The sequence below is a fragment of the Pipistrellus hanaki genome, assembly GCF_964339955.1.
Source record: "Pipistrellus hanaki genome assembly, chromosome: 3".
NCBI classification, from domain to species: Eukaryota; Metazoa; Chordata; class Mammalia; order Chiroptera; family Vespertilionidae; genus Pipistrellus; species Pipistrellus hanaki.
The window spans coordinates 177306722-177320962 of NC_140505.1; the positions used below are offsets into that span (position 1 = coordinate 177306722).

The window sequence follows — 14241 nt, forward strand, 5'->3', positions numbered from 1 at the left end:
ACTGGTTTGGCTCAATGGATAGAGCATCGGCTTGGGGACTGAAGGGCCCCGGGTTTGATTCCGGTCGAGGGCATGTACCTTGGTTGCGGGCATATCCCCAGTGGGGGGTGTGCAGGAGACAGCTGATTGATGACTCTCTCTCATTGATGTTTCTAACTCTCTATCTCCCTTCCTCTCTGTACAAAAAATCAATAAAATATATATAAAAAAAATAATAGTGCTATCATGTACTACTTCAGAAGAACAATATGAGGGTAAATGAGTTAATATATGTGACTTGCTGAGAACAGTACCAGCACATCGCAAATACAGTTGACCCTTGCACAACACAGGTTTGAACTGCACAGGTCCACTTGTGCGCGGATTTGTTTCAATATTTATTCATAGATCATTTGTTATTGGTAAAGCTTTTGGCCAACAGCAGGCTGTTAGTAGTTAGTTAAGTTTTGGGGGAATTAAGTGATACTTGGATTTTTGACACAGTACAGGGGACAGTGCCCCTAACCTCCCATTGTTCAATGGTCATCCGTACTATTATTGCTCCACTACAAACTCCAGGGAATTATTTTTACTGGGCCCTTAACTCAACATAGCATAGAGGACAAAATAGAAAGCCTTCTACCAAAGCTAGAAGGTCTGCCACTTATTTATTGTATAATTGAGCCAGCATTTTATCTCTCAGAGCCTTAGTTTCTTTATCCACAAAATGGACAAAAACTGTCTTATTGCATGAATTAAAATAGCAAATGTGACAATCCCAGCACGGTGACTGACTCAACATAAGGGTTCAGAGTTCACCATTAGGATGACAAAGATTTTAATGATGATGATATTTAGGGAGAGGAGGGGAAATGAAGGAGAAGCAAGACTAGAGTCAGGAAGCTGGTGGTCAGCCCAGCTCTGATATTAACAGACTTTCTAATCCTGGGCCTCAGTTTCCTTCTCCATAAAATGTGAGGGTTTGGATTCACTTGCTGCTGCAATCCTTTTGGGGTTTCAGATTCCAAGAATGCCTGTGACGGTTGAGACTGGCCTAGACACCTGAAAACACACTTCTAGTTCACTCTGTGTGCAGCCTTGCTTGTTTCTGGAAGTATAGTCACTACATTTGCTCCGCTCCCAAAATGCATTGCCCCTACCCTTTTCATTTCTCCTCTCACCAAAGAAACAAAGATCTCTACCCCACAAATAGAAGTCTTTGGGCCCCCACCTTGACTCGCAGCTGTGTGTGCTGGCTGTTTCTCAACTGAACGCCAGAGGGCAGCAGAACCAGCATATTTTCAGCTCTGGGTGACTGTGTGTGTGTGTGTGTGTGTGTGTGTGTGTGTGTGTGTGTGTCCTCCCAAGGGAAAACATTAGTTGAGCCACATGACTTAGTTCAGACCCCTTGGTGGAGAAAAGTGGCAAATTTGGGAAAATTGCAAAGACTCAACGGACTGAAGTCTTGGTGAAGCTAAATACAGCCTATGTGTTGTCTGGGTAGAAAGAGGACCCTGACAGGCCTCCTGATGAGGAGTTCACCAGCTATCCCCTTGGAAAGCAGAAACAAGGCTGAAGGAAATGAGACCCAGAAGAGGCAGTTCGAGGTGTAGGGAATATGGTATCAATGTCCCAACAGGCCTTAATTTCTGGGGAAGAGGTTAACCCGAGCAGGGCTGTGAAGCGGGCAGTGTGGGGACACCATAGGCTCCAGGGACAGAGACTACAGAGGACCTCAGACAAAGACAGGACCAAGTCTTTACACCGGTGCCTGCCCTTCATACTGCTCAATGGGAGTGCACACCCTGGACTGGAAGCCAGCAGGTCTATGTTCACATTTTCTCTCTCCCACCCCAAACTGCATGACTCTGAGCATGTCACTTGAGGCCTGAGCCTCTGGCTTCCCATCTGTAAAATGGGTCAGGCAGCCAATCTCTCACTGGCCTGCTGGGTTGGGGAGGAAGCAACTGATCAACAGTAGGTCAAGCTGTGTCTTCATTACACAGAGACACTTCCTAGTTGAGTAAGGTGACGCAGGCCACTGGTGGTAGGGCAGATCCATTTCTGGGTCTCCATCCTCTAAAACGGGGCTTTCCCAAATTTCCCAGCCAAAAAATTATAGCTACCTTGTTTTTTTATTATTATATTATTATTTAAAGTTACATTTTTTTGAGAGCTTACGATGCACCAGATCCTGTGCTAAGTGCTTTCCTTCCATTATCTACTTAAATTCTCAGAGCAGCCGAAACTGGTTTGGCTCAGTGGATAGAGCATCGGCCTTCGGACTGAAAGGTCCTAGGTTCGATTCCAGGCAAGGGCATGTACCTTGGTTGTGGGCACATCCCCAGTAGGAGGTGTGCAAGAGGCAGATGATCAATGATTCTCTCTCATTGATGTTTCTAACTCTCTATCCCTCTCTCTTACTCTCTGTAAAAAAAAAATATATATATATATATATATATATATATATATATATATATATATATATATGTATGTATATCAGTAAAATATATTTTTAAAAAAATTCTCAAAGCAATCCTAGGTGGTACCATTATTGTTTCTGCTTTACTGATGAGCAAACTGAGGCTCAGAGAGATGAGCAGACTTGCTCAAGCTCCCTGGGCTGGAGTTAGAACTCTGCAGCTTGTGTATTCCACCGCTGTTCTGGGCTGGCTCGGAATAAGGTAGGTGGCGCAGGGGGCCTTGGTTTTAGATTCCTGTGCTCTTCCCAGGAGAAGGGAAAGGAGGTGACGAACCTGAACAGGAATCGAAAGGCTCTTGAAGATAATCCCCAGGACAGCCCAGGGCCCTGCCACCTTTCATCCCAGGCCTCTCTGGATTTAGAGGTGGTGACTTTTTAATTCCTAAATTCTCAGCGCCTCCCACACATTATCTCTTCTTCCATGAAGGTCACAGGCCTCCCCACCACCCGCTCTCACTCACAATGCTGGGAATGTAGACTGACCCCCACGACCCCGGCCTCTGTTTTGAAAAGTTAAATCAGATTAGTTCATTAATGACCTTTGCAAATACCTCGGTGGTGGGCTGGCCCCTGTGAGCCCCTCCATAGCCTCGCGGACTGCCTGGCTTGGTGGTTAATGAATGACTTGGGTAGCCTGGTGCAACAGAGGCCCTCTGTGAAGCCAGAGGCACTGGGGGTGGGGGAGGGGGGAGGCAGATCATTAATGAATATTGATTTGGTTCCAAGGGAAGCAGCCCGAGGGAGAGCTGGCCCTGGACACCCACGTCGTGGTCTCATTATGTCGGGGTCAACTGCTCAGCTCAGACACCAAGGGGAGACTGACTGGCTTGGGAGGGCTCCTGAGCCAAAGGGCCCCACAGACCCGGCTGGAGCCTTCTTCCTGGCCAGTGGGTCAGAGCAGGCCCCTTAAATTTATAGCAGTTCAAGGTGCAGGCAGAATCCCATCTAACCCCCTCCCTCCACCAGACTTTCACCAGCCCCAGGGGTTAGCCAACAAGGCACCCCAGCTTGCCCCAGACTTCTGCCTCCAGTCTGTCTCAGTGAAAGCAATAAATCCTCCATTTCTTAGGCCCAAAATAGAAGGATGCTTCTCCCACCCCCTCCCTGGCTCCTGGGTGTCTCTCCTCCAAGGCAATGACCTCCAGCCCCCAAGAAAAGCAGTCCCTGTGCTAATCACAACATCTCCCCCTGAGAATGGAGGGCGGTTCGCCAATGTCCTGCAGCATGAAGACTTTCAATGGTTTTGGGGTGTTTTTTTCTCTGTGAAGGGGAATCTACTTGCTTTCTAGATAAGGACACCCTCTTTAGGAAAGCCTTGGTAAGAAGGAGTGAGCCAAATGCTGGATGGTGGTGCCAGGCTCTCCCCTGCCCCTCCTGGTCAGGGCAGTGGCCATGGTGGGTTCAGAGCCCACTTCTATAATTGATATGCTAGGCAAAGCATTTACTCTCTTTCTGTCCATATGTTAAAATGAGAATAAGAACTGGATGGATAAAAGGAATCTAGCCATGAAACAAAGAGTAAAAATGTGTTGAAATAAATAAATGGATGGAATGAGTAAATGGTTATGAATGAAATCAATGCATTTTTTAAATGGCCTGCAAGGTGCCCAACTGGTGTGACTCAGCTGGCAGGTCACATGCACCAGGCAGTCACCTGTCTGATTCCTGGTTAGGGCAGAACTCCAGTTGCAGACTCGATCCTTAATAGGGGGCATGTAAGAAGCATTTAATAGATGTTGCTGTCCCATCAATGTTTCCATCTTTCTCTCCTTCTCACTTCCTCTCTCTGAAATCAATTATATATATTAATAACCTGCAAGGTCATTATTCCACTCAACAATCTAAACTAGAATGTCCTCCCAATATCCTTTTTAAGATGTCAATATCTCATAAACATATATTTTTGCAAGTTGCCCACTCTATCTCCAAATACTGAATTCTGATTTCTGAGCACTCACAGAAAGATCTGATTACCTATCACTTACAACTGAAGTTACCGTCAAGCTACACTGGATGATTTTTTAAAAAGACATCTGAAGACTCTTCCATAGAATGTCCATCACTTTCCAGGATCCCTTCCCCAAGACATCTGAAGACTCTTCCATAGAATGTCCATCACTTTCCAGGATCCCTTCCTCAACCCTACTCTCTTCAGAGGACTCAGGCCATGCCTAAGGATTTAGACAAAGACTTCACCAGCAGTCACCTTAAAGATCTGGGACAAGGTTTAAGGAAGTAAGATCCGGGAGAAGCAAGTTCTGGGTGTTGGGGAAGATGGAATATGTTGAAACAAAAGTCCCGTTGCCAGCTGCCAGGATGTATGGCAACATCAACACATCCAGCAAGCATTCAGGTATACTGCAAATGGCCATCAATATCTGTGTTTTTACAAACATGCAAATACATGGTCTCCTGCAGACTCAGGACCACAAGCATCTACAGTTCAGAGAGGCTCCCAGAGGGCCAAGTGAAATGCATGGTAAGAGATTTGGAACTGAGAAGGGGACAACAAGAAGGAGGGAACACACAACAGAGGAGCAGAGGAAGCAGCCAGCAGGAGAGAAGAAAGGCAGGCACAGGTGATGGGAATGAGTAAAACCCCTAACCATCTGGACCTCCCTCCAGCCTTAAGCAACTTCTCCCTAAAGATTCTTATCATCTCTTTAAGAGTCAAGATACCTTTGAAAAATTGTGTCTCTTAAAAAATATGCAAACATACATACACACACACACACACACACACACACAAACACACACGTACCATTATGCCCCAAATTCAGGCTCTTTTCAGATTCCTCCCTATCCTTCTTCTCGTGCCAATTGATCTGAAACTTCTGCTCTTTGGGACAGCAATATTGAAGCAGAAAAGAGAAAACTCCAGAGGGCTGGGAGGGCAGAGGTGTATGAGAGAAAAGGAATGAGTATAATGATGTTGCTTTAGGTCTTCTTGCAGTGATTTTCCCCTTTAAATTGTTGCTTCATAAACTGATCCAAATAAAAAAAAGAAATAAAATCCTAATTGCCCCAAGGCTAGATAGATAGATAGATAGATAGATAGTTAGATAGATAAAGATAAAATAAATAGCCCTCTACTTCCCCACACACAAGCACACACAAGAGCAATCTGGACTCCTTTTGCTTCCACACCAGGATCTTCATAATCACCACAGCTTGAACAAAATCCACTAAATGTCCATTTGCTTTTGGAAAATAATTCCCAACAGATAATTTTCTCCAAAGGTGATGATCCTTTACTTCCGTCTAGCTCAGACATTTGGTCTGTCTGCTTTTGCTGGCTGCAATCTGTCTCCACATAGGAATTTCCCACCCCCCTCCAAATGCAATGTCATGCAGACGACTCAAAGGCAAAGGTAAAAGGATTAGGAGATGGATCGATGGAAGATATTAATGCTCTTTTATGTTGGGTTGAAGAAGGATTTGAGGTCATCAGAAGAGAGGGTAGCAGGAGAATAGACCTCAAGTATTCAAAAGACTCTCTGGATTAAAATCCTATTAAACTCACATCAGCTTCTCCAGGAGGCATTTAAGAAGGTTGGGGTTTCTTTAACTTGTCACCATAATTAACCTTCTCTTAAGCTCTTTTGGGTGGGGAACGTTTAGCAATTAAAAAACTGAAAAGTTTCATTTTCTATCACCCGCGTGGCCTTTTGAATGGTTTAAACACCAGAATGAAAAGTGGTTTAGCCTAATTGATCTGAGGGGTTCAGATCTCCCACTTCAACCTGCTGTCAGACTTGCCCCTGAGGTCTGAGCCCCTCACTAGACAGGGCATTTTGTCAAGTGAAAAGAATCAAAGGTTCAGATCTACCATGATGCTTTTCTTCCTCTAATCATCCTCTCACTGAGCTCTGCAGAAAGAGCAACTCTGCAAATGGATAGCTGTTTCCCCTAAAAAATCTGCTTCTGGGCCCAGGCTTCACTTCATAAGAACTACCCCCAGTAGCCTAAAGAGCCCGTCTCTCTCCACAGGTGCAAGATTACCCAAGTTTCAGCATCGCCTGTGTCCCTAGCATCTGTTCTGTTACGAGGATGTGAAGGTCAGGAAACCCTGACAGGTAGGGGCAGCCAGTATGGGATGGAGCAACCAAGTATCTGAAGAAATGAGAGTTACAAAACATGTGCTGTTTTAGAGGCTTAGTACTCAGAGTTTTTCTCCACCAGGCAGAATGTCAACCCAATTTTAAATCTCAACACTCCGCTGGGGAATCAAAACTGTGCTATGTTCAGCCCTTGTCCCTCTACAGTATCCACCTGGGTGTCTCTTTGCCTCTGTCAGCCTGCGAGCTCTTTAAGGACAGGCAGTGTGGCCCTCTGTCACTCCAGCTCCTAGCACAGTGCCTAGCACAAAGCATCACTCAACACACGCTTACCCACGACTGTACTGGATCCACTCTGTGCCTTAAGGCAAGTCACGGCCTCTGCTTTGTACCATGAAAAATTAAGGAGTCTGTTGGGCTGCATGACCTCCGAGGTCATTTGCTGGTTCTCAGAATCTCTGAAAAAGGAGCTGTGTGTGGGCTGGCTTTTCGTGGCTCCTGTGTTCGAGCCATTATTTATAGCAACCGTGATCGTGGTATAGAGAATGTCTATTAAGCCCTTCAACACACTCTGCACTGCTTTCGATGCTCCACCGCTGTTATTTCATTAATCCTATGAAACAGAGTCTCTTGTTGCTCCCATGTGATACAGTGGGAGATCGTAAAGGCCAGCAATTTGCCCCAAGTTCTATTAAGCATGGTGTCCCCGGGTTTCGAAATCTGGGCTCCTAACTATTCTTCCACGGCCATTAAGAGCCTCCTTTCTGAGCCTCCAGTTCAGGCTGCCAGCCCTTCATCTGATCTACATACATCTTCCCTGGCTCCCCAAGGGGCCGTGTGCCTGCCTGTCAATTGCTTTGATTTCCTACCCCAGGGCCGCAGCTGGCCAGGCCTCCACCTGCTCCAAGCAGAGGCAGAGCTTGGCCCCGGGTCCAGCAGGGCCTTTGTCCTGAGAGTCTGCAGCTCCTGTTGGGAGCAGGTGGCCGGAAAAGCAAAAGGAGATGATCATCAGGGAAGCAGCTTGGAAGGTGGAAGGGGGAGGCAGGTGGACAGGACGGATCTGAGGAAGAATTCCAAGTGCCCTCCCTTAGTGACCTGAGCCCAAGAGCATGCTGTCCACCCTCATTAAGGGCAGAGCCCTGGATGGGCTTGCTTGTGTGATAGCCACAGGAGGATGAGGGCAGAGAAGGAGTAAGATCTCCTAAGAAGGCCTTGGAGACATCTTATAGAAACTGTGTCAATGGCCTGTGCTAAGAGGTGCGTCTTGTCTCATTTTAAATATCTCTGCCTATTAAAATGCTATTTTCAGTGGCAGAGCCTGAAATCCACTTGGCATAAACTCTTCAGTGTTTAAAAAAAAACACACAAAACACAACTTTTGATTGTACAATAGAACTTGTTTAGTTATTTAGAAAAACTAATTCATCTCAGCATTTATACTTCTACATATTTACCCAAATGAACTGAGAACTCAGGATCACACAAAAACCTGTTCATGAGTATTTATAACAGCTTTATTCATCATCACCACAACTGGGACACAACCAAAATGTCCTTCAATAGGTGAACGGATAAGCCATATATATATATATATATATATATATATATATATATATATATATATATATATATATATATATACAGTACATCCATACAACGGAACATTATTCAACACTAAAATGAAATGAGCCATTGAGTCACGAAAAGATATAAAGAAATTAAATATATGTTGCTAAGTGAAAGAAACCACTGCATAATCTGGTCCCAACTATATACCATTCTGGAAAAGTCAGAATCATGAAAACAGTAAAAGTTCAATTGTTTCCAAAGGGATCAAGAGAAGAAGGAGAGAAAAATCAGTGGATCACAGGGCATTTGGGTGGGGGGTGGGGGGGGCAGTTAAACCAACTGCATGAACCTGGAATGGTGGATACATGACACTACCTACCATTGTTGATCACCATGTCATTATCTGCATTTGTCAAAACCAAAAGAGCTGTACAATACAAAGCATGATCTATAACATAAACTATAGAATTTAGTTAATAATATTGTATCACTATGGCTCATCAATTATTAAAAATTTAGCACACTACTGCAAGATGTTAATAACAGGAGAAACTGAGGTGGAGTGGAGGGAGAGAAAGAGAACATGTGAGAACTCTCTGTACTTGTTGCCCAATTTTCCCGTAAGCATGAAACTGCTTTAAAAAATAAAACATTTATTAAACACTAGAGGCCCAATGCACAAAAATTTGTGCCCACACCCTCTTGCAGTTGAGGACCCCATGGGGGATGTCCACCTGCCAACTTAGTCCAACTCCCTGGGGGACTGGGCCTAAGCTGGCAGTCAGATATCCCTATGGCAGCCCAAGAGCCCTTGAGGGATGTCTGACTGATGGCTTAGGCCCCCTCTGCATCAGTCCTTAGCACTGCCAAGGGAGGCAAGAGAGACTCCTGCAATCACCACTGCACTCACAGCCATCAGCCTGGCTTGTGGCTGAGTGAAGATCCCCTGTGGGAGCACAGTGAACACCAAGAGGACAGCTCTCTGGTGGTCAGTGTGCATCATAGCGACCAGTTGTTCCACCATTAGAATCATTTTACATTTTACCCTTTTATTATATAAGATAGTTTATCTCAATATGTTTTGATCCTAAAAGCAATCACATTGTTCCTCTGTATTCCCTTTAGGGTGTGCATAATAGTAACAACAACCACATACAATCATTCCCAGACAGGCAGTATATGTGTGAACTCATTTAACCCTCACAGAAACCCCCTGAAAATTTGAGATCAGAGCAGTGAAAGGGATTTGCATGGGTCTCAAAGTCTTTAAATGGAAGAGGTAGGACTTGAACTGAAATCTGTTCAACCCCACTTTATAAACCTACTTTGTTGACTTATTGCTCAGGGGTCATCAATGGGCAGCACTTCAGCAAGTCAATGAGGAGGCAGGGCAAGTCTTGACAACTCCTGGATTAATCATTCACTCCCAAATATTTGCTCAGCACCTGTGTTCTAAGCACTGGGCTAAACTCATAGGATATAAATATTTTTAAAAAAAAATACTCCCTTTGCCTATAGGAAGCTCATAATCTAGAGAAAAAGACAAGTAAAGAAATGAAAGCCCTAGGACAAGGGGCAGGCAGTTGCTACAGAATCTACATACTATGGCAAGGATGTGGGGAGAGCTCTTTGGTTGAAATGGCACTGACCGTGGAGTTTGTCTTGAAGTTGTGTTTACATAAAAAGCACCCAGGACATTCTAACCATCCTCCCTATAGAGATAGGAGATGGAGAGCATACCCTCCCAAGAATGAAAAAATATATAAAAATGGCAGCAGCAGAAAGAAAACAATTAATATAATAACTCTCCAGAGGAAGCGGGGAAAGAACTAGCATTTACTAAATGTCCAAAATATGCTAGGCTCTCATCTAGATCCCTAACCTATATCCTCTTGCTTAAACCCCCAATGGTCTTCTAGGGTATATATTATTATGAACAGAATATAGAGTAACTAGGGTTTCAAAATTCCTCTCTTTCTTACTTGTGTCTTTCTTCTTCTCTCGAGAAAGCTCATGCACGGTGGCACCAATCTCATGCTTCAAGGTGTTAATGATGTTGGCCAGAGTAGGCATGCTTTTCTTGTCCAGACTGGTGAAGATTTCATACTCATCTTTCTTTAAGCGCGAAGGTCTGGATTCAATGTGAGTCAGATTTATTTCATTCTCCTAGAAAACAGAATTGGGCATGTGAAAAGAACAGTTGTTGGCATGAACACAGACCAAACACACCAAACCAGAGCAGAACACACCACACAGGAAATGCACACAGATGGCGAATAAGATTTTCCAAATCAGAGAAGAAGAAAGTCCTTGAAGTTGAACAATTTGCCTATTTTCTTTTGTTTTTACAAAACCCAATAACAAATGGCAAGATGTGATGATATAATTCCAATACTGTAGAATTTAATCACATGGAAATCTGCTCATCACCTAGAGTTTCAACCATAAATGTTGATTTGGTTCAAATGTCTAGGACAGTGTTTGCCAGAAATATTTACATAGGAAAACTCCATTTACCAAATGAAATCCCATAGAATCTCAATAATAATATCTCAATAAATAGGTAATATCGAAGCAACATTTTTCTGCTTGAACAGGGTCCATAGGAGTTAAGTTAATTGGGTTTAAATCCAAGTCCTCAATTATATTGGCTATAAGACTTGAAACAATTTATTTTATGCTTCTAACCTTCAGTTTCCACATCTGTAATTTGGTGATAAAAGTGACACATGCTTCATAAATTTATTGGAACATGATACATGTACACTGCCAGGCATATGGTAAATGCTCAGTAAAAAATATTTAGTATAATTACTGATCATATTTTTATTCAAATATACAATAATTGTGTAGGCAGTACCCATTACTCTTTTAGGTTTTTGAGCTATATCAGTGAACAAAACAAAGGTACTTCTCTTTATAAAAGCTTTTATTCAAGTTATAGGGAGATAAATAACAAACATAATTCAGTATTTAACAGAGTGGACACATAAGGCTCATTGAGAAGGGGAGAAGCTGCTTGTATTAAATGCCACAAAAATAATAATTACTTGATATACCTACTCAAATTCAATGTTGTTAGCTGGTGAGATTTCACTATTATGAATTTGTAATTAAAAAGTCAGTTACTTAAATTGGTGTGAAATTTTAAAGCGTGGCAAGTTATCTGCTACTTGTTCAGAAAGTCTGTTATTTCATTGAGAGTGCTGCTCATTGTAAAGACATCCAAGGGGCACCCTCTACCCTTTATTAAAATAATCAAATAGCCCAGCAAGTGTGGCTCAGTGGTTGAGTGTCAACCTATGAACCATGAGGTCACAGTTCAATTCCCAGTCAGGGCACATGCCTGAGTTGTGGGCTCAATCCCCAGTAGGAGGCATGCAGGAGGCTGCTGATCTATGGTTCTCTTTCATCATTGATGTTTCCATCTCTCTCCCTCTTCTTTCATTTCTGAAATCAATAAAAATATATTTTTTAAAAAGAAGCAAATAAATAGGGTTACCCCAAACATTTAGATAGATAGAATATACCCTGAAAAATAATGTTTAACTTGAATAACTTAACTTCAAAACACAAAATTAATCAATTTTATCATTTAAGAAGTTTTGTGGGGGTTTTTGCCCTTGATGGTTAATGGCAGGCAAAGAGAACACAAATGATTACAATATGAATATATTTTTCACTTTAAATATCACTTTAGAGTTTAGAATTATTTTCTGTGCAGGCCCACAACCCTTTGAGAAGGTTAAAGGAGAAGTACAGAGTGAAATCAGAGATGAAGGGGTTCTGCAAAAGTGATAGGAAACAGGGGCCTATTTTTTTCTAACTTCAGAGTCATGGTTATCTGTGGGCACCAGCTACAGAGGATATAGGCCCGATGGTGACCCCAGGTTACCCAACATGAGGGTGGACTAGAGAGAGAGAAGGTGGAGGAGAGAAGGCCAGAGAGATAGAGTTGCTTTGAAGTTTTCTAAGCAAACAGAGGTAACTTTCTAAACAAAACAAAACAAAACAAACAAACAAAAAGAATATTGTCATCCTTCTTGGCTCAGGAAGAAAGAGAGCGGGTGAGTTCCACCGGCTATTTACCTAAGTTGAAACTTCAAAAAGAAGAAAGAACCAATCCCTGACATTTGGAGAGCAGAGGACACAGCAAAGTCAATAGCCAGGACAGGCCACACCTCTGGCAAGCTTACCTGCTGACTAAGGAGGACAGAGGTGGGAGGCATGGGGGAGGGTGGTAGGGGGAGGAAGGGCTGGAAGGCTGATCATAGGCTGTTAGTACTCACCACCCACACCACACCCCTGGCAACAGCACTGCCTCTGGGAAGAGCCATAAAACAATTTGTACCCCAAAACCAGTTTGTGCTATTCTAGGGACTTAATTTATGGGGACATACTTTACCAAGGTGTATAAACTAACTAAATTTTCACAATAGGGAAACGGGTAGGTAGACTATAGTGTAACCACTTAGTAGAGAAGACACAACTATTAGAAAAACTATTCACAACAACATCTTATATAAAATAAAGTGTCAGTGGCCATTGCATGACATGGGAATACTGGTGGTCTGCAGATAATGAGCCCATAGGTGATTTTGTTTCCTTCTTCCTATTTTCATTTTTATCACAGTTCAACTTTTCTAAAACAATGTTTATGACTTGTATAATGAAAATTTCACTTTATTTCTTACAGGATTATAATGATAACCGCTTGGGAAAATATTTACTTGGGAAAATACCATTTGTATTTTAACTTATGTAAATAGGTTGTGTGTAATTTGGAGGAGACTTCTTCCTGGGGAAAGCTGGGGTAGCAGCTTCATCCAGGATCTTTTCAAGGCTTTAGAGAAAATGCCTTACTTTTTTTTTCTTACATTCCTCTTTCTACACCTTTTCTTGCCACCAGAGTGATATGATCAAAAAGGCACTGTGGTCTGTTCCAGGCCACCGAAAAGCAATCACCAAAAAGCAGTCAATAGGCCACAGCGCTGTCTAACCTAACTTCATAACAAAAGTGGGGCAATAAGCTCTCTATTGCTAATTCTCAAGTGTGTCCAGCTCTGAACTGTTCAGCAGCTAAAAACAGTGCTAATTTTCCACTCAAGGTTTTTCCCTTCAGCAAACAGGACATCAGGCCTGCACGAAATGTTTTGTGCAGCACCATTTGTGTGGACAAACCACGGAAGCCACCTGGGTATCCACCAACAGGAAGTGGATAAATACAGCCACACAAAAGAATACAGAGAGGGGGAAGGAATGGGCAAGAACTGTGTGAGCAAATCTCCAAAACAGTGCTCACCACCCTCTCCTCACAAAAGAGAGCTGCAGGGAGAGTTACAATGTTAGGAAGATTAAAGCTTGCAAAATGAGGCCATGCATCACTAATGCTTACTTACATAGAACAAAGTATAAAACATGTATGGGAATCCCATGCATAAAATTCAGATTCACAGCTACCTCTCAGGAGGGAGTGCAGGAGGATACAATGTTTTATTTCTTAGGCAGGTGAGTTACATAGTGTTCTTCACATCATTGCCCATATTTGGGGATTTAAATAAAATGAAAACGTCATTTGGATTTTAAAAACCTTTCTCCTCCAGTGAGACTCAAAGATCTTTTTATTTTTATTAAAGAAGAAATGTTTCCCATAAGCATTTTTCTGCTCACGAGTGCCCTGGATCTAAGGCCAGGGTGGGGTAAAAGCAACCCTCATGATTTACTGTCAATCCTGTACTGCTCACCAGGCCCAGGGGTCACGGGCAGGCCTCAAAGTCCAAACTTCAGAGTAATAAACATTGCCTGTCTGGATGCCTCCTGCCACCCGACCTCTGTCCCCAGGAACACGAGGTGAGCAAAGGGCCAAGGATTTGAGGATTTCATAACCAGATCCCCTGTTTATTCTCTAACTTCAAGTCATTTGTTTCTTTGTTTTGGAATATACTTCCCTCTGCCTCTCCCCTGACCCACCCCTTTCATGTTTCAGCTTAAACCTTTCCTGACCAACTCTGTCTCAAGTCTGGGTTAAGGAAGCTTGTAGAACCCCGACCTCTTCCAAGGTCTATAGCAACAGAGAATGACTGTCTGGCTCATCCTGGTCTCCACAGCACCTATATAGGGTCTGAAAACAGGAGATGCATATATATATATATA

General features: G+C 43.0%; 1 protein-coding gene across 1 annotated transcript in view; it reads right to left on the minus strand.

The window, feature by feature from the left end:
• Positions 1-14241, minus strand: part of PAH (phenylalanine hydroxylase) — a 52386-nt gene that overhangs the window by 26287 nt on the left and 11858 nt on the right. Inside the window, exon 3 of the mRNA XM_084880083.1 lies at positions 10071-10254. Within this exon, the coding sequence (XP_084736209.1) occupies positions 10071-10254 (184 nt within the window). The remainder of the gene's footprint in view (positions 1-10070; positions 10255-14241) is intronic.